At 36.1% G+C, this 25,908-nt stretch overlaps 1 protein-coding gene across 1 annotated transcript in view; it reads left to right on the top strand.

The window, feature by feature from the left end:
• The window catches only part of AHI1 (Abelson helper integration site 1), a 240,372-nt gene that overhangs the window by 55,647 nt on the left and 158,817 nt on the right, over window positions 1-25,908 (top strand). Inside the window, exons 9-17 of the mRNA XM_052645614.1 lie at window positions 1,411-1,596; window positions 3,196-3,348; window positions 7,378-7,510; window positions 11,033-11,156; window positions 15,927-16,156; window positions 17,877-17,983; window positions 20,427-20,545; window positions 23,139-23,269; window positions 24,812-24,952. Coding sequence (XP_052501574.1) covers window positions 1,411-1,596; window positions 3,196-3,348; window positions 7,378-7,510; window positions 11,033-11,156; window positions 15,927-16,156; window positions 17,877-17,983; window positions 20,427-20,545; window positions 23,139-23,269; window positions 24,812-24,952 — 1,324 coding nt within the window. The remainder of the gene's footprint in view (window positions 1-1,410; window positions 1,597-3,195; window positions 3,349-7,377; window positions 7,511-11,032; window positions 11,157-15,926; window positions 16,157-17,876; window positions 17,984-20,426; window positions 20,546-23,138; window positions 23,270-24,811; window positions 24,953-25,908) is intronic.

Below are 25,908 nucleotides of genomic sequence, written 5' to 3'. Positions count from 1 at the left end.
CAAATTATTGAACATTTTCTAGTTCTTTTACCAGTCATACTTATGTGTGTAATACCATGCTTTTGAAGCTCTTGATACCTTGATTTTTCTTGACACCATTTTTTCCTGATTTCCTTATCGCATTCCTTCGGTTTCCTTCCTGGTCTTCCACCTATCTCTTTAATATCAATCCTGCTCATGATTTCATCTTTAATCTACTTTTCTTAGACCCGGTTTTCCTGCATATGCTTCAAAATTCAGACATTTCAGCTTGGGTGACCCATAGCTGTCTGACTCCCCCAAACTGAACATCCTCCGTAATCTCTTGGCATCTTCCCTACCTGCTGCCTCATTTGGTAGCACCGCCATCTGCCCAGTCTCCCAGGCTTACCGCCTTACAGCTGCCCTATCTGTTTTGGTAGCTACAAGTCATATGTGGCTGTTTGAATTCAAATTAATGAGCTAAAATTAAATATAATTAGAATTTTATTTCCACAGTTGCACTAGCCCCACTTCAAGTGCTCAACAGCCATAAGTGACTAGTGGACACTGTCTTGCATGGCACAAGTTGAGAGCATGCCTGTCATCACAGAAAGTTCTGTTGGACAGCACTATGTGAAGCATCTTTCTTGGCTCCTCCCTGTTTACTTTCCAAGTTGCATGATCAGTAACAGTTATTAAATGTTCCCTGTACTCTGTCCCTTCCTACTCTTCCAGTTTTTCACCTCCATGTTCTGCCTGAACTGCTGCAGAAGCTCTCAACTGTCTCTACTAATTTGTAAAGGACACAAAGGTTAACAGAGGTGTTTTCTACTTAACGGTCACAGTCTAGTGAAAGAGAACCTAATTTTGAGTTGGTGAGATAATTTTTCTCCTAAGAATGTCCACTTATTTAGTTTAAACGTATGTTGCCTTGTTTAATAGTTTTTTAAATTGAATAGACCTTTTTAAGAAGATGGACCAAAACATTTTAAAAACATAATATGGAGCTCTCTTTTAGAATACTTTTGACTTTCTGAAAGTTTAACCATGAAATTTCACCAGTAAAAATACTGATGTTGAACAAATGGGAAATTTGTTTCTGTGTTTAAATAATATGCATTTTAATCTTTATCAGTATTGTTACAAACAGATGTATGTTGATCACCTTATTTGTACAAAGTAACACCTGCCACGGTAATGTTAATGCTTTACTAATGGTCTGAAGTTGTATAGGGGACAAGACAGCTCTTAGGATGTCATTTGGGTTACCTTGTCAAAATAATCTGAAACTGTGCTTAACCAACTGTGTCAGTGTTCTTTGCTTTACAAATCTGAGGAACTTCAGCATGCCATATTAATCTTTTTAAAATGAATTTTTGACTGTCTACTGTTGGTTTATTGGGCATCTTTTCAATGAGAATAATGTTTCATTTGAATTCTCATTTTAAGCTTCTAGGAGCCAATGGAAATGTAAACATCAATTCAAAACTTCGCTTGCAACTGTATTACCCACCTACTAAGCCTCGATCCCAGTCAAACGTTGTTGAGGTTTTTGAGTGGTGGTCAAAATGTCCAAGAAATCATTATCCATCAACGTTGTATGTAACTGTAAGAGGATTGAAAGTTCCAGAATGTGTAAGTTAATAGCACACGCAGAAAATACATCTTCTGTTGTTGAGATTAAAGGGTGGGTGATGGTTTCTATTTCTATACAGATGAAAACTTTAGAATTATTTTAATAGATATCTGAAGTAGAAAGGAAACATCAGAGATTATATATTAAGCCTGTAATAGCTGATACTTAAAAGACATTTTAATGAATTTTAAGTCTTAAATATAGATTTCAATTTTAAGATTTAAAAAATAATACTAATCTTTAAATATTAAAGATAAAAGAATGATTTAATGTGTGGTGGTGGCTTAGTCACTAAGTCGTGTCTGACTCTTGTGACCCCATGGACTGTAGCCCGCCAGGCACCTCTTTCCATGGGGTTCTCCAGGAAAGAATACTGGAGTGGGTTGCCATTTCCTTCTCCAGGGGATCTTCCCGACCCAGAAATCAAACCTAGGTCTCCTGCATTGCAGGCAGATGACTTAATGTGGAAAGTGACAAATAGGACCAGACAGTAAATAATATAGGCTTTACAGGCTCTGCAGTCTCTGTCGCAGCTACTCAGCCTAAAGTGAAAGTAGCTACATACACATATGTAGATGATAACTAAACAGATGGTTTTGGATGTGTTTGAATAAAACTTTATTTGCAAAATGTCATTGGGCTACATTTAGATCATAGCTTGCAGATTTTTTACACTATTATTCAAATAATCAACAAGTAATATTTCTACTTCTGTTGTATATAGATTAAAATTATGACTATCTTAGCAAACATTTGTCCTAAAATGAGGTGAAACTTTTGCTTTTGTCTCATTGATACAAAACATTTCAGGCCATTTTGCATATTCTGTATTGATATAAACTATGACCACAGTGTTGGTTTTCATTGGTTTGAATGGAATTAAATCTATTTTAAGAAATAGAGAATTTAAAAACATTAGGTTTTTATGTTATCATTTTAAAGCCAGAGATGCCGTAGTGCAATGCCAGAGCCATAATATAACATCTGGTAGGTACTGGTGAAGAGGTAGAAACAAAGGGACAGAGTGACTTAAACTATTTCGTTGGAGTTCTGTTTTAGCCTTTCCCGCTTTTAAGGCTTTTGGGTTTAGGACTGTAATTTCAAGCAACTTTCATTTTATTTAAAGTGATACTGAAAGTTGTTCAGTCATCTCCAACTCTTCGTGAATCCATGGCAGCCCGTGGAATTCTCCAAGCTAGAATACTGGAGTGGATAGCCTTTCCCTTTTCCAGGGGATCTTCCCAACCCAGGGATCAAACCCAGGTCTCCCACATTGCAGGCGGATTCTTTACCAGCTGAGCCACAAGGGAAGCCCAAGAATAGTGGAGTGGGTAGCCTATCCCTTCTCCAGCAGATCTTCCCAACCCAAGAATCAAACTGGAGTCTTCTGCATTGCAGGCAGATTCTTTACCAACTGAGCCCATTCATTTTCTTTTCTTTAAATAGTGTATAAATAAAACTAAAATTTTTTCTGGATTACATTTTGAAACATTTTCATATTATACTGTTTGTTTCAATATTTTAAAAGCCATATATGCTAGAAAAGAGAAAAAGATTAACATGATACATATATTTTCTCATTTTCTGTACATACCTAGGTAAAGCCATCTTACCGTTCTATGATGGCTCTTCAGGAAGAAAAGGGTAAACCAGTGCACTGTGAGCGACACCATGAACCAAGTTCAGTGGACATAGACCCTGGATTAGAGGATTCAAAGGAAGTGGTGAAGTGGAAACGGTTGCCTGGGCAGGTGAAGTGTTCACTGACACTGGATTCATTTAGATATTTATTTTAAAATGCGCCATCAGCTCCTAGGGTAAATAGCTTGCTACTTAAAGCTTTCAGGTTATCCTTGTTTTTAGCCATGATCTTGTCTGCCTATTAATTCATTTGGTAAATAATAATAGAGTGCCTAGTGGGTACATACAGATATTATCTTAAGTTCTTTGGGGATATGGAGAGTTTTATTAGTTTGCCAGAGCTGCCATAAGAAAGATCACAGACAGGTTGGCTTAATCAATAGAAATTTATTTTCTGTTAATTCTGGAGGCTGGAAGTCCCAGATGAAGGGTTGGCAGGCTGGTTCATGCTGAGGCCCTTCTCCTTGGCTGGCAGATGGCTGCCATCTTACTGCTTCTTCGTGGTCTTTTCTCTGAACGTGTACATCCCTGGTGTCTCATCTTCTTCTTCTTAGACTATGGCTCACCCTAGCAACCTCATTTTAGCTTAATCTGCTGTGTAAAGACCTTGTATCCAAATACTGTTACATTCTGAGGTACTGGGCTTATGGCTTCAATATAGGAATGTGGCGGGATACAGTTCAGGCCATAAATCGACAGTTTTTGGATTCATGAAATTCTCAGTCCCTGGCTTCTTCCTGAATCATATTTTGATAGAGACAGGTATATCTATATCCTTCTACCAGAAGTTGAGCAGTATTTAAGTTTTCACTAAAATTTTTTTGTACTTGGCTATCATATTTTGCTGTGGCAAGAAGCATTACTGGTAAGGTTTTGCCAGTCTTATTTGCTTCCATAAAGAGTGGAGTGCTTCATTTTATAGACTCAGTATATACATAAGAGTGACTATTTTCCGAGACTTTTTCACGTTCTGTTTGCATCATATTTAATTTTCATTTTGAGGCCAATTTTACAGATACATCTTAAAGTCACTTTTAAACACTTTACACATAATAATATGGAGACAATAATACTTAGACTGTGCCCTTGGGGACCTTTCACATCAGTTGGGAACATGGGAGTTAGTTACTGTGCTGTTCACTATCAGGTATGCAAAGAACTCTTCAGAAAATACAGATATAAAAATAATTGTTTAGATGAGCAGTTCTCAAAAGTGTGATTCAGGCGCTGCTGGGAGTCCTCAGACCCTTTCAAGGGGTCTGTTGAAGTTAGTCTATTTTCAGAATAAGATTAGAATAATTCTAATGATTCTGTAACAATTTAATCTGTCTTTTTGACTTTCATTCTCTCGCAAGACTTTCATTCTCTCACACTGGAGTTTTCCAGAGGCTAAATGATATCTGATATCACAAGAGGGTGAATGCAGAAGCAGTTTTGCTTTTATTAAGCAAATCCAACTACCATGTATTAAGCCAGATATTGAAAAGATTAGCAAAAATAATAGAACAGTTCCATTTTATGAAATCTTTCATGAAAAGAAATTATGGTAACATTTAATGGACTTGCTCTGTTATTTTTTAAATGATTAACAAATGGTTTTTTAATTTCTCAGTTTTAATTTCTAATATAAATATCTGTAGATATAGCCACAGTTGGGGATCCTCAAAAAATTTTTAAGACTGTAAAGTACCCTGAATGAAAGCAGTTTGAGGATTTCTGATACGTAAATGGTGATCTGGAGTGATGGAAGAAGGGTTCATTCAACAGGTTGGTGGAGCCTGTGACAAACTTTAAAGAGTGGTCAAGTTAGGAGCGAGAGAAGAGGACAGGGAAGAGTATTTCATATTGGGGCGATGTTATAAATAAATGGAAAGCACCTGCTGTATTCCTCAGACACTCAAAGCTTGGTGGGTGGGAAATCCAAGTTTGTGTAAGTGGTGATGATAGAGTAAGCCCACATTCTGAAGTGGCTCCAATGGTGGGTAGCCTAATATTTGATTGTGTGGGACTGAGGAAAAGTGGGAGGTTTCAGGTGAGAAGGAAGTGTGATAGCAATGGTATTTTAGGACAAATTAACTACTACATGCAATGGCATGTAGTATACTACATGCATGTAGTAGACCTTGAAATGTGAGAAATGAGACATGAATACGAAAGGAGGAAAGACCTAGTGTGATTGAGTGACTGACAAAGCAGTTAAGAAGTGGAGAGTTGAGGGTGTTGAGGCCCTTTGTTGCTGTTATTAAATGTTCATCAGGTGCCTCTTCTGAGTATAGCATCTTACTCTGGGGATGCAAGTTAAATGATGGTGCCTTTAGTGTTTTGGCTTTAGTGATGAGGCACAGTGTTCCTTAACTACACCTCCTCCTCTACGAGCAGCAGTAAGTGATTATGAAACCTGCTAACTTTTTGTTCAATTTTTGACCTCTTTTTATCCCCCTCTCCCTTTTCTAAATCATCTGGATGGAAAGATGGTATCTGGTACATTATTGACATCTAATAGATGTCTGTTGAATTTTTCACCTTTCTAGTAGCTGCTCATAAATCTGCCTCTTCATATTGCTGCTAAATTGTGATGCTACTTGTGAGACCTTGGTTCCCGTCTAGAAAGCAGGTCCTTGAGTCCATAGTCTTTGACTGACTCTGAATAATACTTATTAGCTTTATATAGTACTAGTAGTTACTCTGGAGAAGGCAATGGCACCCCACTCCAGTACTCTTGCCTGGGAAATCCCACGGATGGAGGAGCCTGGTAGGCTGCAGTCCATGGAGTCGCGAAGAGTTGGACAGGACTGAGCAACTTCACTTTCACTTTTCACTTTCATGCATTGGAGAAGGAAATGGCAACCCACTCCAGTGTGCTTGCCTGGAGAATCCCAGGGATGGGAGCCTGGTGGGCCGCCATCTATGGGGTCACACAGAGTCAGACATGACTGACATGACTTAGCAGCAGTAGTTACTCACAGGTTTGCTGTGATGAATGTGTGTGAGTGTATGCTCAGTCACTCAGTAGCGTTTGACTCTTTGCCATCCCATGGACTGTAGCCCGCCACATTTCTCTGTCCATGGGATTTTCCAGGCAAGAATACTGGAGTGGGAAGCTATTTCCTAACTCCAGGCCATCTTCCCAACCCAGGGATTGAACCCACGTGTCCTGTATCTCCTGCACTAGCAGGCAGATTCTTTATCACTAAACCACCTGGGAAGCTCATGATGAATATATAAAAAGATATTTGTAATAAAAGTACCACATTCATGGCATGTCATAAGGGCCAAATATACATTTTGAATAATAAGAAAGAAATACAGGAACTAAGGCTCACCAAAGTTTGAAAGAGGTAGAATTAGGACAAATAAAAGCAAGTAGTATTTTCTACAATAGATATTAATACACAAAAAGTTTTGGGTTCATCTGGTAATAAGGCATGAAAACATAAAAATGATGAAGGAATTTTAATAAAAGTTGTGAATGAGAAGTCAATAGGAAGTGATTGATTTATTTTGGTCTATTTTGCTATAGCAGTTCTTCTGTACATAGTATTTTAAACAGCGGTTGGTTTTACCACTAGGTGGAAGTAGAGACTTGTGTTGTTAGAAGGTTTTACTGTATACATAACATAAAATGCATTTTGGAAGGCTTTACAAATGATGGTTATTAAAGAGAAAAAAGAAAAAATGAATATTTATACATCCTGGACTTCAGCTTGGTCTGTATGTCATCTGTAGACTCAGGACAAGTTTATGGTTCCACAAAAATCACTTATTAGTTGCTGTCATGAAAGAAGGGTGTGACACACATTCCCTTTTGTGGCTATGTGAAAATAATCTGGTAGTGACAGCTTTAGAGTATCAGATCTTGAAAGTTTGTGTTCATCTTCTAGGTGAATAGTGCTAGTTAGGCATGGGGTATAAATTCACTCAGTGTTAGGGAGAATTAAAACTGATTGTCTGCTTTGAAAGTGAAGTAATTTACTATGGTTTTCCATCATTCTGCTTACTTGCTTTCTTCCTCCTCTGCCTCACACTAAAGGGACCTTTTTAAAAACCAGAAACGGCACCAGCTACAATAATTGAAATTAACAACTAGCTTTCATATTTGATGTTTCTTCATCTGTATTTGCAAAATGTATGTTTTACAGGCCTGCCGTATCCCAAACAAGCACCTCTTCTCACTAAATGCAGGAGAGCGAGGATGCTTTTGTCTTGCTTTCTCCCACAATGGAAGAATATTAGCAGCAGCCTGTGCCAGCCGGGATGGATATCCAATTATTTGTGAGTAATGATCCTATCTGTTTATCCTAATATTAGACTATGAGAGGATTTTTTTTGTTGTGTTTTAAAATTCATTGAAATCTTAATTTGTCATCCACTCATACTACTGAATTAAAATAGATTTCCTCAAGTAAAGTCACAATTCTTTTTTAATAATTTACACTATATAGTATATGTCCAGGAATAACAATGAGAATGATTAAATGAAGGATAATAAATTTTTAAAAATATTCAAGAGGTACTCTTTGTATATTTTCTATTTTAAGTATAGAAATTTTGTAGCATGTAGGATTAATAACTCTCTTGAGGAATTTTAGTCCAATTTTAGTCCTTTGATAATAGTGAGAATTTGGTTATGAACGCCCTCAAATTTGTTATGTGCTAAGACAGTAAAAATTGGCTTAGGAATACCAATGAAGAATTTTAATTATAGTAACTCAGCAGAGTCCAAAGACCTACTCTTAAAGTACCTTTAAAAAATGGAGAAACCACGTTGACAAGTTATTTCTGTAACATTAGAGATGTTTTTTTCAGTGGGTATTCATGCTCTTCTAGTCATAGAGGCATGAAATACTTTCCCTTCTTGTTTAATGGTGAAAACCAGCTCACCTCAGCAGGAAGTAGCCAGCTCTTCACAGGCGTCTGCCCCGAGCACTGACTTTGAGAACGTCACAGTTTATTATTCTGGGGCTGACTGGCTCTTTTTTTCAGCAAGGGCTCATAATTGGCTTGATTATCAGCTATTAAGTAAATATTCCTCCTCATGAAATAATGTTCGCTTTAGATGTACAAAGTTATCATGTAGTTTGATTATGACTATGCTATTCTGCTATTGTTAACAGTCACTAAAAGCTATGCATTGGGGAAAAAAAAGATTCTTAAGAAAACATACCCCCAGAGTATTAATAGTAATTTTTTTTTCACTATGCACTGGGCAGTGAAAGAATTATTTTCATTCTGATGTGTATGTTTTTAACATTTCCAGGATAAATATGTGTTACTTCATACTTTAAGAAAAAACTTAAATTTAGATATACCTACTACTGCTTGAATCTGAAAAAATTTTTAAAAAAAGAAGAATCTTTGTCTTTGGTTTTTGATTATGATGTATCTGCCTGGAATTCATTCAGCTCATAGGATGTACAGATTAATGTTTTTCACAAACTTGGGAAGTTTTTCATCTTTATTTCTTCAGATGTTCTTTCTGCCCCCTTCTGTTTCTTCTCTTCTTCTGAGACTCCCATCATTTCTGTGTTGGTGCACTTGATGGTATGCAACAGGTCTCTGCACCTTTATTCATTTTCCTTCATTTTTTCCTTTCTGCCCCTCCGACTACGTACTCTTAATTGAACTGTCTTCATGTTTAGTGATTATTCTGACAGTTCATATCTGCTATTGAACCCCTCTAGTGAATTGTTTATTTCAGTTATTGTACTTTTCAACTCTAGAATTTCTACTGTCTTTTTTTAAAAATAACCTCTGTCTATTAATTGGCAAGAAATAATTCTCATACCTTCGTTCTTTAGATGTGGTTTTCTTTAGTTCTTTGAACATACTTTTAAGAAAGGATTTAAAGTATTTAACTAGGTGTCATAGACAGTTTCTGCTGACTGCTTTTTTTCCTGTGTGTGGCCATACTTTTGTGTTTTGTGTATATGTGTGTGTCTCCCTTGAAAACTGAATATTTTATATATGATAATATGGCAGCTCTGGAAATCAGATTCCCTTACTTACCCACTTCCATCTGCCCACCTGGGATCTGTTGTTGTTATCTGTATAGTTATTTTCCTAGTCTTTATTCCCTGTGAGGCGCTACCCCTGGAGTTTTTGCCTTGCTAGCTTGGTGGTCAACTGATGATTAGAGAGGGATTTTTAAATATCCTTGAGTAAACAGGTCTCCCCGCCAGTGCCGAAGGGCGCTCTGTGTGTATGTTGGGATAGGTTTCCAGTGCTAAAGTAGAGAGTTTACAACTCCACCTTAGCCTTCACTTTCTGTTTGCACAGAGCTTCCCCGGGGCAGTCACAGTAAGATACAAGGCCTTTCAGGTCTGCCTTGCACAAGTATGTGCACAGCCATTGATGTGTTTGTGTTCTTCTCAATTCCCTGGAATATACTGGAGCTTTTCAAAGTACCCTATGGACATCTCATTCCCAGTATTTCCTTTTAAGTTCTTTGATCAGCTTCTTCTTTCTGGTATCACTGCCTCAGAGGGCCACACTGCTGATTATTTTATGCACCCCAGGGTTAGGACTCTTCACCCAGAGCATGCTCAGGACCAGGTCAGATAAAGCCAGGCCCTGAGAATGGAGCCTTGCAGGAAGCTGCCAAACTGTCTAACAGTTTTGTCTTAGGGATGGGCTTTGGAGGTCTTCAGGCCTTTTCTGCCCCATCTCATAGATGGGAGGCTACTATTCTGAAACCAACAGTTTCAAGGCTGTTGGTTTTCAAGGCTACTCTGGAGCTTGGGAGAGGAAAATGGGAACAGGACAACTTAAAACACCATGGAGCTCACTGTTGTTGCCAATATTCATATGTTTTTCTTTAGTAAAATGCTCCTCAGATTGTTACAAGCCTTTAATTCCCAAAATTTTGAAAAAGTTAATTTTGACCATTTTTGCCAGTGTTCTCATTGCTTTTATGGTGGAGCAGATTTTCCAAGGTCTTTATTTTGCTATAGGGGCTTCCCTGGTGGCTCAGAGGTTAAAGCGTCTGCCTCCAATGAGGGAGACCCGGGTTCGATCCCTGGGTCGGGAAGATCCCCTGGAGAAGGAAATGGCAACCCACTCCAGTATTCTTGCCTGGAGAATCCCATGGACTGAGGAGCCTGGTGGGCTGCAGTCCACAGGGTCACAAAGAGTTGGACACGACTGAGTGACTTTACTTACTTTACTTACTTATTTTGCTATAGCAGTTCTTCTGTACATAGTATTTTAAACAGCGGTTGGTTTTACCACTAGGTGGAAGTAGAGACATGGAAACTGTTGTTCTGTGTTGTTAGAAGGTTTTACTGTATACATAACATAACAATACCACAATGCCTTGTTTATCAGATTAAATCTCTATTAATTCCCCTATCATTTTTAGTATTAGAATTTTTCTCTCACAGTAGCAGAGTTTAAGTTCTCATTGCTTCGAATAGTTAAATTTTGCTTGAACTTTGATTGATTTTCAGATAAAATAATACTTTATTCATAAAAATTACAGTGAATTGTAATTTAAAAGTTATCTGTTTAATAAGTTGATTATCAAAGATTATTAGGATTGCTTTGAAAAGAGATCAGAATAATTGTTAATTGTAGCATATTGTAAAATTTTAGGTATTTAAGTTCTTGTATCTAATGCAATTGAAATCTTTTAAGTAGATTTTGACCTTTTTTCATACTGAAAATGTCTTTGGTGATAATATTCTTATAGACAGTGCTTACCTTATGTATAAATTATTATAAATTATGGATTTTTATATTATTAAGTTAAGAATCCTCTGTCTGAAAACTTACTAATTTGGGGAATATTTTCATTAGTATACGAAATTCCTTCTGGACGTTTCATGAGAGAATTGTGTGGCCACCTCAATATCATTTATGATCTTTGCTGGTCAAAAGACGATCGTTATATTCTTACTGCATCATCTGATGGCACTGCCAGGTTAGTATACTTCAGAAGTACTCACTTCTGTGTATGCTTGTTGTTGTTCAGTCACTAAGTTGTGTCTGACTCTTTGAAACTGCATGGATTGCAGCGTGCCAGGCTTTCCTGTCATTCAGTGTCTCCTGGATACTCCTGGATGCTCAAACTCAAGTCCATTGAGTCAGTGATGCTATCTAACCATCTCATCCTCTGTGTATGCTGCATGCCCTCAAAGAGAGGAAATAGAATGTAAAGTGATATAACTGCTCTTATGCTTCAATTATGTCTTTCTTATCAAGGGACTGTCATAAATATGCATCATACAGACTCACTGATTAAATAAGTTATGAAAACTTTTTCCTAAACACATGCTGTTAAATATATTTCATTTATATGATATACAGTGTTTCTAATCCTCAGCCTTTAAATGGTCATTTTGTACAGTTTTGATTAATACTTTGAAGTTATTAAACAACTGAGATTTTTTTTCCTGGAATATAAGCTGTTGATGGCAGGGATTCCATCTGTACTGTTTAGCTGGATCCAGGGACCAAGACATGGTGCTGCTCAATGCATAATGTAGGGTCAGTAAATTAATATGCATCTTGCATTTTAAGAGTGTAATAGATTTTCAAATATTTGCATTTTTCAGAATGTCAGTCTTAAAATAATGTAACCCCTTCCAATTTAATAAGTAGTAGTGTTAGTCGCTCAGTCGTGTCTGACTCTTTGCGACCCTATGGACTGTAGCCCACCAGGCTACTCTGTGTATGGGATTCTCCAGGTAAGAATACTAGAGTGGGTCACCATGCCCTTCTCCAGGGGATCTTCCTGACTCAGGAATCAAACCTGGTCTCCTGCAGTGTAGGTAAATTCTTTACTGTCAGAGCCACCGGAGAACTAGAAGCCTACTATTAATCCCTCGTAGCAATATCTTCAATAACCCATCTGGTTTCTTGTTCTTTCAAGCGTAACCATTCTGTCTGACACCAGGGTATGCTAGAGAAAAAGGCACAACCTTGGTAAGACCTTGACTTTGGATTTGAGAGTCGTAAAATCCATAAATTCTCATCTCTGCTGAGCAATCCTTTTGCTTATGTTTATTTAGCTATTTTTTTCTTATTCCTCTAGCAGCAGATCTAACCAAATCTTACTGTGCTTCAAGTTCTTTGCACAATCTTAAGTTCTCTATACAGTCTTCCCACTTTCATCAAGTGACTACCTTCAATTTACAGTGTAATTTAACCAGACATGAAATTCCTGTATTTATCTCTGGTTTACCACCTAATATCCATAAATTTTGGCTTCCCAGGTGGTAAAAAGCCCACATGCCAATGCAAGAGACATAAGGGTTGTGGGTTCAATCCCTGGGTCGGGAAGATCCCCTGAGGAAGGGAATGGCAACCCACTTCAGTATTCTTGTCCGGGAAATCCCATGGACAAAGGAGCCTGGCAGGCTACAGTCCATAGTGTCGTAAAGAGTTGGACATGACTGAAGCGACTTAGCACGCACATTCATAAATTTACCCTTGTGTATCTCTATTCATGTCTCTTAACAAAGAGATATGGGTCCCCACGATCCTTTATTCAGTGTGTTCTGTGGTTTGGTGTGCTTATCCTGCTCGCTCTCATCTTTTTCAGCTTTGACTCTCATTTGTATGCTAATAACTTCGAGCTCCTTCTCTTTTTCAAATTCAGCTATTAACACACTTCTGCCTGGATTGCCCAGTGGTACCACAAATCCAAATCTGAAATCACCAAATTTTGTTTTCTGTTTTTAACCTTCATATAGTTTTTGTTTTGTTCTTTTTTTTAATTTAAATATTTTAAAAAATTTACTATGTGGTGTTGGTTTCTACCATATAAATCAGCCATAATTATACATACATCCCCTCCTTTCGTAGCTTCCCTCCCCTCCCCCATCCTATCCCTCCAGGTCATCACACAGCACCAGACTGGGCTCCCTGTGCCACAAAGCAGCTTCTCGCCAGCTATCCATCTTACACCTGATAGTGTATCTATGTTGATGCTACTTGTTCTCCTCTCTCCCTCTCCACCATGGCCACAAGTCCATTCTCTGCATCGCCACATTTTTAAATGCGTCTCCTTATCTACCCTGCCTCCCAAGCTGGGAACTCAGAATAGTGCTACTCATCTTTCTTTTTCACATCTAAGTAGTTCTGAAGTGTATCCATTTTCCCTCCTAAAAGGCTCACATTCTGTCACATTCTTTCTGTCTTCACTGCTGTTACCTTAATTCAAGCCCTTGTTATCTTTTTGCTTCAACTGTTGCTGCTAAGCTTTGCCAGTATTCACCCTCTAGCTCCTCCACCCCTGCTGTGCTAAAATTCTTTCCAAAACCATCTTTCATAATGTCTGGACTTTAAAAAAATCTTTGATTGCCAAAAATTTAAATTTTTAAAAATGTCCTGGTTCCGTAGCGTGGCATGACAGACGTGGCCCTCACTGACCTCCCATTTTCTCTTGTGCACGTCCCATAGTACCCTCTGCATCGCTCACACAAACTTCTGAAGTGCACTTAACATCTCATCTTCTTTGTCATCTCCCTGTTACCTTATCGACTGTCCCTAGGCTTCCTGCGCTTCTCCTCCCCTTCCTGCCCAACTCATTCACCCAACAAATATCTAAGTGCCTATGGTAAGCCAAGGTGGGCTCACAGTCATCATTTAAGACCCAACTCAGGTTTTACCTTTTTTTTTTTTTTTAATTTTTTAGATTTACCATTTTTTAAGTCCACTTGGATTTCCTCACATGGCATATGTTGTATAAAGTATACATTTTCCTTTGTGTAGCTTTGGGGTTGATCCTAATTTAGGACCGTTGGCATCCTAAAATACTATTGTGAAGGATTACTGAGTGAAAAGAGAATCATTGTGGCTAGAAATAAAAAGATAGTGGGATTTTGAAAGAGATAAGGAATGCTTGCAGAAAGCAAGGGGCAAGAAATTGGGTTTTTGGCCAGGTCTTCTGTCTTCCGTTGAGGTCACCATCACCTGTTATTGTTAGCATCTTCTGAGTAACTGTTTTCCACTGGTTAGCTCTCTACTAAACGGGTTTAATTTAAATCTCCATCTTTAGTTATCTTCAGTAAAATTTGAAGAAAAAGAAGAACAGCAGCTCCCAATATAATCAGAAAAACTTGTCCATGAGTAATGGCTCTCAAATATACCAATATGTTCTCACTCCATCCTCTCTTCACACCTACTGTTTTAACTTTGGTATATTCTTTTCTTTCCAAATTTAAATAATTTTTTGTATGTTCATCTAGTCTTTACAGATTTGTGTATAAATGTTTTCTGCTATGATCAGTCTGATTTTTTTTTTTTTTTCACAAACCCAGTAATACATTTCTTTTGATCTTAGATTCTCCCATTGCTTGCGTGACTAAAGCCATCACTGATACCAGTTCAGCATTTATATAAAAAGCTTCATTCTTATGTTAAAATATTGTGTCTGTTCAAATTATATTGAGCTCTTTTTACAATACACTTGTCATTTCTTCTTGTTATATAGCATTTCAGATGACGCTGCTAAGATTTATTAGCAGGCAACTGAAGTTTTACTTTCAGTATTCTCCTTAATATTCCCTCAAAATTAGTGATTTTTTTCCCCACTAAGTACTGTATTTCATGTTACATGAGTTCATTGACAGTTTCATGATGGTAAAAATGTTTATGCAGTGACACATGTGTTTTACTTTTACTTGAAAACAGTCTTTCACTTCCTTCATTACTAGTTTGGATTCTTAGTAGTTGAAGATCATATCCTGTATTTTTAAGCAGCTGCTGAGAAAGCTGATAGAATGTTATTCTTGAATAGCAACTGTAGTTTTTCTTCTATAGTTAATTTTGAAAAAAACTTAATTTGCTTCATTTCTTAGATAGTAATAAAAAGGATAAACTATAAATCCCCATGTTAAAAAATAAATTCTTCTAATTCTGATAACCTAAGTTTTTAAAAATCAGGTGCTTCACACTCATAAAGCACCTGTTTGTTCCTAGATTTTGTCTGTTTTTACACATTGACTTCGGAGAAGGCAATGGCAACCCACTCCAGTGCTAACCTGATAGTTTAACTCTTAGGGTTTACTTTTGTCAAGACTATAGCAATAACAATATTAATTTCTTTTAAATCACCTGTTATATAAAGGAAGAGATAATGAGTATTAAAAGTGAGTACTCAATGTTAGATAACCTGTTTCCTATAAAATATTGTAATTATTTTAATGTTATTTTGTTCAAGTACTTATATAGTCATTTGAAAGTGACTTCTAAGTCTTTGAGATCTTTATGTTAATTATGCTTTGAAATTACAAATAAAAAGTTAATGGAGTACCACATTAAGTCCTCAACTGTAAGCACTTTGGAAAAGCGATATACACAACCTAGATGAGAAATCATTGAAGTTTCTTCCTCTATTTTATTTTTTACTTATATTTTATTAGATGCAATATTTTACCAGCTATGCATTGTGTTTAATCAATGTCAAGAATAGGTTGGTTTAAAAACAAATAGAGACATTTTGCAGTATAGATTGCAATTAGTAGATGAATTAACATAATACTTGAAAATAACTGTAAAAGAAATAGCTTTGTCAAAATGTAAAGAAGTCTGGTCATCAAATAATGTGATCAGATTATTTTTATTATTAGAAAATTTACCATTGGTTGTTGTCATTTGCTTACTCATAAAGTCCATTGCGTATATCGGTTCTTAGAGAAACGTCTGCCTTTCAGAAGCAATATGTAACATTTTCATCCTTTTCCAGGATATGGAAAAATGAAATAAACAATACAAATACTTTCAGAGTTTTACCTCATCCTTCTTTTGTTTACACGGCTAAATTCCACCCAGCTGTAAGAGAGCTGGTGGTGACAGGATGCTATGATTCTGTGATACGTATATGGAAAGTTGATATGAGACAGGATCCTGCCGTATTGATCCGACAGTTTGACAATCACAAGAGTTTCATCAACTCTCTCTGTTTTGATATTGAAGGTATGTCTAAAATTATATTCAAATTGAAGGCTAGTTACGTGAAGAATTTTTTAAAAATTTTGTTTCACTAGGATAATTATTATTTCAGCTTGAAAGGGACTTTTTGTATTAGATAAAATTAAATATGTTTGTGCATATTTAGATTGTTTGTGCAGATCATATGATAGACCTGGTCATAAATTTGGCACTGCAGTAGTTGTTAGTTAATTTTAAAGTCAGTACATTTCTAAGCATTTTGATTCAACTAATCTTTGCTGTAACAACCAATCCTGTTCCAAATTTATGAATATATTCCGTTGGATTGGTGATTGTTCCCTTAGTAGTTTTCTTAAAGGACCCTTTTCTGTAAATGATAAAACTGAGGAAGATAGGAGGAAAGATCCCAGAACAATGTTGAAAATATGTATTTTAAATGTGGCAACAAGATTTTTTAAGTATATAAACACATGTTTATGGAAGGGAAATTTGCAATTATTTAAGGTTTAATCTTGGAATATGAGTATTATAAATGATGTTTCAAGGATATAAAATATAATTATTTTATCAGCTGAAAGACTCAAATTTGTTGTATCTATTAAATAGTCACCTTTTCTGTTATTTCAGACATTAGGTTTGTATAGCTGTAAACAATTAGTATGGGATCATATCAAAATAATAATATTTCTAATGTACTCAATTCAACCATAAGGATGTTTATAAGCAGGAACCCCTTCAGGAAAGGTCAACCAAGGATAGAAAGGCATCTGAAAACTCTGTCATAGAAGAAGTAGCTCAGATTATAAAAGAGAGATGAATAATTTCTTCAGGTATTTGGTTAAGGTGTGAAAAAAGTGAAGTCCTTCTGTGTTACTCCAGTAGGTAGAAATAGAGCCAAAGCTACAGAAAACAGATTTTCCTTTGCTTAGAATTAGAAAGAAGATTCTCACATGCAGAGCATTTCAACAGTTGAATAAGCTAAAGTGAAAGTGAAAGTGAAATCTCAGCCCAGTCCGACTCTGCGACCACATGGATGATAGCCTACCAGGCTCCTCCATCCATGGGATTTTCCAGGCAAGAGTACTGGAATGGGTTGCCATTTCCTTCTCCATGAATACACTAAATGTTAATACTTTGTGTAAAATATTGCATTCACAGTTGCTGAACAGCCATCTGTTCATATGGTTTCTAAAACATGCCTAATTGTTTATGAAGTTGAATCTGATGGCCTTTGAAGTCCCATTTAACTGTAGGATGGTTTGACTTTCAGAATTGATGTTAAACTGAAACACCTGTTACTTATTATTTTATTAATTCCCTAATCATTTATTGAGTTCCTACCAGGTCTCAGGTATTATTCTAACAGTATATATTAGAGCATAGGTGTTTCTCCAGGAATGTGAAATGGGTTATATAGGTTAATAAAAGTGAGCAGTACAGATCATATTGGAAAATTCAAATAATTTGTTTTGCTTTGGAATTTGAGCTATGTACACATGAACTGAGATGCTCATTTCGTTTTGTTTTCAAATTCAGGTAGGTGACAGAAGAAATCACAAGTAACTCAAAAGGGTGAAAAAAATTGGGATCTGATTGTTTGCCTTTTGGGCTTTTTTTAAACTACAGTACCTTTTAATAGCACTTCAATTTTTTGTCTTATTGGGATGTGTTTGCCTAATTTCATAATAGTTGAAACAACTTCTGTGTATCATTTTTACCTACATTATTTTATTTTTTTAAATAGGTCACCACATGTATTCAGGAGACTGCACAGGGGTGATTGTTGTTTGGAATACGTATGTCAAAGTCAATGATATACAACACTCAGTGCGTCACTGGAGCATAAACAAGGTAGAGTTTCACTTCATACTTGGGGATTTATTTGAAAAAATTGGGAAAAATCACATGACTTAAAAGATGCAGGACATTCTGTTCACTCCTTTCAAAGGAATTAAGTTTTTCTCAGTCCCTCAAAAGTCAGTTATTGTGTTTTCCTGATAGCTAATTGATAACATAGTGACTTAATGAAAATTTTCTTCATTTTGGTTGGGCTTTTCTTTCACATTTTTGAGCCTTAGGTTGCACTCTGGTATTCAGGAATCCATTGGTAAAATTTATGCAAAATGAGGTATATGTTATGTTATCGTCTATACATAACAACTTATATTTTCTGCTATTCATATTCTTTTTTTTATTTGTCCAATAGCAAGCATCACTAGAAACACCATTCTTAAGGTTTTGTTAACAGTGCTGTCTCTCAAAATTATGTGATCAAGATTATATATTAATAAATATGAGGAGGTGTGTCATTTAATCACAGTAATTGTCTCATTGAAATATACTAAATTGGCTAAAACAAATGAATAATCTCATTTTTTAAGCAGAGTGTTTTTAAGATGGCTTGTATACCAAGCAACTTTGTTGGTGTATATTTAGTATGTTTTAGCTAAAAATACAAAACAAGTCATTAAACTTGAGTTTTATATATATATATGTCATATATATGAATACGCTATAGCTGTGTTCTTTGGTTTTCTTGTTCTTCATAATAGATTGTAGCAGTTGTCCCTGTTTGAAAAAAGACGTGTGAAAAAGAATTTCCATCAACTTTAGTTAAATCTGTTGAGTCTGTCAGATCAATTTAAAACCCAGTCTATTCTATTTTTAGTCATTCTTATCTAGTCTGTCAGATTAATGAATGATGACTTGGGATTCATGTTGTAGCAATTTCATACACTTTGAAAAGAACTTTCTAATTACTTATATATTGATATATTGGCGAGGTTCCAAAGGCAACATTTCTAGTCATTTGTTTCTGCAATACAGAGTCTGCTATTTATATTAAAAATCATGTGTTTTCTTTCCTTCTGTGTAGTAACCAAAAGGCAAATACACCTGGAAATCTGCCACTTGGTGGTTACTTGAGACAGTCAAATATAAAAAGTGAGGAAATGAGGGATGGGATGTCCTTTTAACAGCTTATGCCTGGGACAGATGGAGACTGCGATTTCTTACTTGGTTCTCTTCCACCAGTGGAGTGGGGGATGCTAGCTTATGCTCATTTGTCCCTTAAGATGAAGCGTCCATGTTGCTTGCTCTACTCCTTGGTGTAGAGTGTGGTCTTTAACACCAGACCTTGAGCATGAATATGAAAAAATATGAAGGAAAACATTAACAGATGCTACAAACACTAAATCTGCCAACTCTTTTCTCGAATTTATTCCTGACACTTGTTATGCAGACTTGTTTTTGATTTTGCATGTTTGCATCTGTGTAAGTGTTGCTCCAGGTGCTCAGACCTTCATCAGTGCATCTTCACCTCCAAATCATTGTAGTTGGGCTCAGTAAAATCCCCATCTGTGGTGTCAGTGTTTGACTTTATTCTGGAACTTGTAAAAAAGTGGTTGGCAGCCGGTTTCAGCACCGAACAGCAGAACCGGGGATTCTACTGCTGATATTAGGATTATAGCAGTTTGTACCCCACCTGTATTGGTGCTAACCCACCTCTGAAGAGGAGACCTTCTAGGAGAAGTGAGCAAAATAATAAGGGGACCTCGAGGGAGAAGAATGCTATTCAGAATTCTGACTGCAGAGTAAAGCAGACCTTCTCTTGACTCTTCAGACTTTAAACAGTTTTGTATTTGCAATTGTTTTCTTTCTCCTGATAATCCAAACAAGAAGGATTTTGGAAATTGTCCTTATTTATATATGGCTTGTTCAGGCAGATTCTCCTTCAGTGTTTGTGTCTTTCTTGACATCAGTAGTCAGGTCTACTTAGAGACTTCTTCTGTAACCAGAAGATTTAGCTGCTTTAAGTATCCAGAAAAACCTAAAATTACAATCTAAACTAAATTGTTTCATAATAAGATGCTGATAGCTTATCTTTTTTAGGACAAGTGGAGGTAAATGCATGAAGAAATCATCTGAAATTGAAATAGAACTGAGAGCTAATTCTATACTTAATTTTGAACTTAGAAATTGAGATTTCTTAAATGATGATAAACAGACAATGTAGTAATAAAAGACATGTTTGCAGAAAGTGCTTCTTATTTGAGAATATACTAGAAAAACACTAAATATAGTGTTACTTAGCAGCCCCAAACTACATTTTATCAGCTTTATTTTCATCCTTAACTTGAACTTACTTGGAATAATTTTGCTAACAATTTTAAAACATCTTGCATTGTGCAATTAAAAATGACTTCTTAAAATTAAATTTGTATACTTAAAAGGGCTTAACTTTAGACAAATTTTGTAGTTGTAATATTACATAATCTTTTTAAATTCATTTTAGGAAATTAAAGAGAGTGAGTTTAAGGGAATCCCGATAAGTTACTTGGAGGTTCATCACAATGGAAAACGTTTATTAATTCATACCAAAGACAGTACTTTAAGAATTATGGATCTCCGAATGTAAGTATAATTCAGTATTTGCAGGTTAAACACTCATAGAATAAGTAATGATTTAATTCATATTTATACAATGCAGCTGTGGTTCTCAACTAGAGAATTTTGTCCCTCAGGGGACCTCTGGCAGAGTCTAGAGACACTTAAATGTTTATTCTAGTATCTAGTGGATTGTACTCAGTTACTCAGTGGTGTCTGACTCTTTGCGACCCGAGGGACTGTAGCCTGCCAGGCTTCTGTGTCTCTGGAATTATCCCAGCAGGACTGATGGAGTGGGTTGTCATTTCCTCCTCCAGAGGATCTTCCCTACCCAAGGATTCAACCCGTGTCTCCTGCTGCTCCTGCATTGGCAGGTGGATTCTTTACCACTGAGCCGCCTGGGAAGTGGATAGAGACCAGAGATAATGAGCATCCTGCAGCATATGAGACAGGCCCCTGCAACAATTATCTAACTGCAAATGTGAATAGTTTTGAAGCTGAGATGTAGTCAACTGCTTTTTATTTTCACATTAAAAAAGGAGAAACTTCTGCCATGGACCATCTTTTATCTCTGTGATATTGGTCTAGCATAGTAGTATGATCTAATATCATGCCTGAATGAGAGGGCTTTTGACTAGCATGACAGTGGTATGGATGCTGTGAGAGAATGATAAGCAGAACTGGTTCATCGGGAGTTTAGAATGTAGATGTACTCTCCGAAATAACTTGCAAAACACTTAATTAGCCTACAGTGTGACATCTTCAAGGACTATTATAGAATCTGCTATTCTTTTTTTTTTTTATATACATCATACCCAACATCATACCTGGAAGGTAGCAAGTACTCTATAAGAATCTTTTAATGAATATAAATATATAGTAAAAGGATTATGTTTTTCATGGTAACAGTGAAGCTGAATAGCTATAATAAAGCCTTACGTTCAAGGCTCTATGGAGAATCTGGTCTTTGAGCTCAATCTTGAAGGGTGGATAGAATTTAGATAAGATGGCAGTGTCCTCTCTAGGGTAGAAAGCCTGGAATAAAGTCAGGATGTGGGATAATAGAAGTTGTGTTCAAAGCAGAGTGAGTTAGTCCATATGAGCTTTGGTTTCTTGCTAAGGAATGCTGAGAGACTAATCAAATAGAGATTTGAGCCAGATTTTTAGAAGTCCAGGCCTGCAGAGTTTAGTTGTTCTCTTTTTAAGTAGTATAGTATTCAGTCCATGATCATACTTGGGCTCTGGAGGAAAACTGCTTATAGTCAGATGCTGCCTGTCCCATCCCTTAAACTAACTGATTAGTCTCTTTTCCCCCTCACACAAATGGAAGAGTACTACACCATCCTCGTAAGTGTTTTGTGGGTAATAAACTAGTTTATAGATGTAAAGTATTGGGTTGGCCAAAAAATTCATTTGGGTTTTTCCATAACACCTTACAGAGAAACCCTGACGAACTTTCTGACCAACCCTATACTTAAATTAACAGAAATAGCAGAAGTTTTGACCCAGTAACCTTGGGTTTAGGAATTTATGTTAAGAAAATAATTGTGAAACAGTGCAATGTGTGTGTATACACACACACACACACACACACACACACACAAGGTTGTTCATAGAAATCATATTCATGCTAGGGGAAACATGTTGGATAACTCTTAGGATGCTGGAAATACCCTAAGAGTTACCCAACAATAGAAAATCTCTTAAGATACATTTAGGCAATGATATAATATATGCCTGTTAAAATGATAATGCATTATTTTTATTTTCTGACATGAAAAACCATTATTCATGGTTCATTGTTGACTGAAAAAAGCAAATAACAGAGCAGTATATGTAATATCCTCTCTGTAAACCAATGATGATGATAGTACCTGTGCTGTGCTGTGCTTAGTCGGTCAGTCATGTCTGACTCTTTGTGACCCCATGAACTATAACTTGCCAGGCTCCTCTGTCCATGGGATTCTCCAGGCAGGAATACTGGAGTGGGTTGCCATGCCCTTCTCCAGGGGTTCTTCCCAACCCAGGGATTGAACCCAGGTCTCCCGCATTGCAGGCAGATTCTTTACTGTCTGAGCCACCTGGCGCATAATAAGCACTGAAAATGTTAGCTGTTATTATTATTCACACGTTTAAAAGCCCAAAAGGGTACATGCCATATTTAAGAGATGATTCAATAATGGTTTTTCTAATATTTCTGCAGCAATCAAGTATTCATTGATTTTAAAATTTTTTTGCATGGGAAAAATATAAGAATATAAAAATTCTGTTCGTTTTTGAGTTACCAATTCAAATGCATCTTCTTTGCTCCATAGCTAGAAATCATCTCTCTCTCTTATCCAAATCTGCAAAGGACTTTTTCTGTTCTTCTTTTGTGGCACTTTCTACATTCACTTTCTATTCTTCTTTGGTGCATTTCTTCTCTCTCCTGCTAAATTATAAGCTCCCTGAGCTCTGGAACTCCCTCTACTTTATTCTCTATCCCTCATGGAATGTATCCTGTGTAACAGATTCTCACAAGTTGCTTGTCAAATGCAAATGAAGTATTGAAAAGTTTTTCTACCACTAGTCAGTGAAATGGGTAAGACAAGTTACATTTATAAAATCTTTTTATTTCTAGATTAGCAGCAAGGAAATTTGTAGGTGCAGCAAATTATCGAGAGAAGATTCATAGCACTTTGACACCATGTGGGACTTTTCTCTTTGCTGGAAGTGAGGATGGTATAGTATATGTTTGGAACCCAGAAACAGGTAAATAGCATTTCATTGAACTTTAAAAAGATTTGTTTTGTTTTTGATGAAGTATAAAAACTGCCATTTTATGGAATAATTTTCAAGGAAATTCTGATTTTAAGTTCTCAGTTATGTTTTTCAAAATTGGAAAGCTGATAATGAAATTCAGCTACAGTCTGAATTTATATTAATTCTATTTTTTGTGGTTTTGATATCTTCATGGATTTAGAATTTTGCATTATAATTTAAGATTTATTCTTTCCTTGCTGGTAATGAGATATTGTTGATCTCACAGAAGTATTTAATGGGGACTGTAATACCAAATTCAGTTCTGAACTGAATTTAGAGTTCAACTAGGTATACAAATGGTTAACCATCTACAGTACATTTTTATTAGAAACAAACATATTCCTATCAGAGTTTTGGATATTTGAAACTTAATAGCCATTTACCTGAATTACTATAATTCAATTTATTCAATAAAATAAACTGTTACATTGGATAGTTCATTTGTGCTTCACTTTGCTTTTTTGAAAGAAAAACCAAACCTTCATAAACATTTGTTTAGCAATAGAATTATATAAAATTTACTTTAAAATTTTTTTAATGAGCATTATTTGACTTCATCTTTATTATTTTCATCTCTCCCTTTAGGCGTTTTTGACTAATCAGTTCACTTAGGATTTCATTTTTCTTCTTTGCTTTTTGAGTTCTGATTTTCAAAACTTCTACTGTAGTCATTGTATGCTGCTGCTGCTAAGTCGCTTCTGTCGTGTCCGACTCTGTGTGACCCCATAGACGGCAGCCCACCAGGCTCCGCCGTCCCTGGGATTCTCCAGGCAAGAACACTGGAGTGGGTTGTCATTTCCTCCTCCAATGCATGAAAGTGAAAAGTGAAAGTGAAGTGGCTCAGTCGTGTCCGATTCTTAGCGACCCCATGGACTGCAGCCCACCAGCCTCCTCTATCCCTGGAATATTCCAGGCAAGAGTACTGGAGTGGGGTGCCATTGCCTTCTCTGCATTAATAGTATATCTATATTGTATATATAGTATAAATATATATATATTTAAGGCAGATGGTACATCAAACAGCCTCTGGGGGAAAAAAAAAAGAAAAATTAATTCCTCACTAAACTTCCCCCAACCAGAGAATTTCTTTAGTTTTAGTCCTGATATTCCTCCCTGATAGTTCTCCGTGGAGTTGTTTCTTAGCTGGCTTTTGCTCAGCTCTATCAGATCTCAGATCTCTACAGATCTCTACTTCCAAGCTTTTTGTCTTTAGTTTGTGCCTTGAAACTCCATCAAGACATTGGACTGAAAAGAAGAAAAAGGAAGTCTAAGAGAATGAAAAATAATTGTTTAATATAGTGGTTGAAAAAGTCGGACATGACTTACCAGCTAAACAACAATAGCTCAACTATAAGTATTTAAGGTTTTCCTGTAAATAGCATGAGGTTTATTATTACTTACCATAAATCTTTTTTTGATAAGTTGCAGGATAATCTTCTAATGAGAAATATCTGAGATAGTACAAATTATTGAATGTCTTTTCTTAATTAGGAGAGCAAGTAGCAATGTATTCTGACCTACCATTCAAGTCACCAGTTCGAGACATTGCTTATCATCCACTTGAAAATATGGTTGCATTTTGTGCATTTGGGCAGAATGAGCCAATTCTCCTATATATTTATGATTTCAATGGTAAGTCGACTGCTTGATAAGGGGAGAATATTTAGAGTAACCTTTACCTTTAGGCTGAATTGGAAATTATGAGCTCTGTGAAAACTCATTCTTTGTATTAACAAAACTCTCTTGAATGTATTATGAAGGCCAAGCAGCTTTAAAAAGATCATATTATTATAACATTTTATTTTGTCATGAGCATTTTTATTATGGAATTTAAATATCGTCAAAAGTATACATAATGGTTGTGCTCTTGTATTGTAATCACAGAAAGGTGGTCATTCTCTTCATAGATCAATTTAAATAAAATTCACCTAAAAACGATTTCGGAGTATCTCTAACTTTAAAAGGTAAATAACATTTAGGGTATGTGAATCTGTAATGTTTTTACTTGAATATTGAGTTAGTTTCTTATTCTTTGTTTTTCTTTTTAACTAAAGCACAGTTTAAATAAGTTATGATTTTCTGAGAGTTTCTTAACATAAAAAAGAAGACCAAAAAATCACTTATAGTTGATTGACTTTGTTGTACAGCAGAAACCAACACAACATAGTAAAACAATTATTCTCCAATTAAAAATAAACTTTAAAAAGGAAGGGAAAAAAAAGTCAAGCCTCAGCAAAAGTGCCTTTTTCTACATTAAAATCACACTGTTCTTTAATTTTGGAAAATAATAAGGAAATAGACTTTGAATACATTTTTAAGGAATAGTATGGCATTATTGGCAACCCACTCCAGTACTCTTGCCTGGAAAATCGCATGGTCTGTGAAGCCTGGTAGGCTATAGTCCATGGGGTCGCAAAGAGTCCGACAGAACTGAGTGACTTCACTCACTCTATGGCGTTATTCAAATCATTTGGATTTATTCTGTTTTTCATATATTTCCTTAATTTCTGACCTGAAATTAGGATTTTGTTGTTCTGTGTGGTATTGATAGTGATGACACTCTCAAAATTGCAGTTCCATTTTCTTCA

The sequence above is a fragment of the Budorcas taxicolor genome, chromosome 9, assembly GCF_023091745.1.
Source record: "Budorcas taxicolor isolate Tak-1 chromosome 9, Takin1.1, whole genome shotgun sequence".
NCBI classification, from domain to species: Eukaryota; Metazoa; Chordata; class Mammalia; order Artiodactyla; family Bovidae; genus Budorcas; species Budorcas taxicolor.
This window is presented reverse-complemented; position numbering and strand designations above follow the sequence as displayed.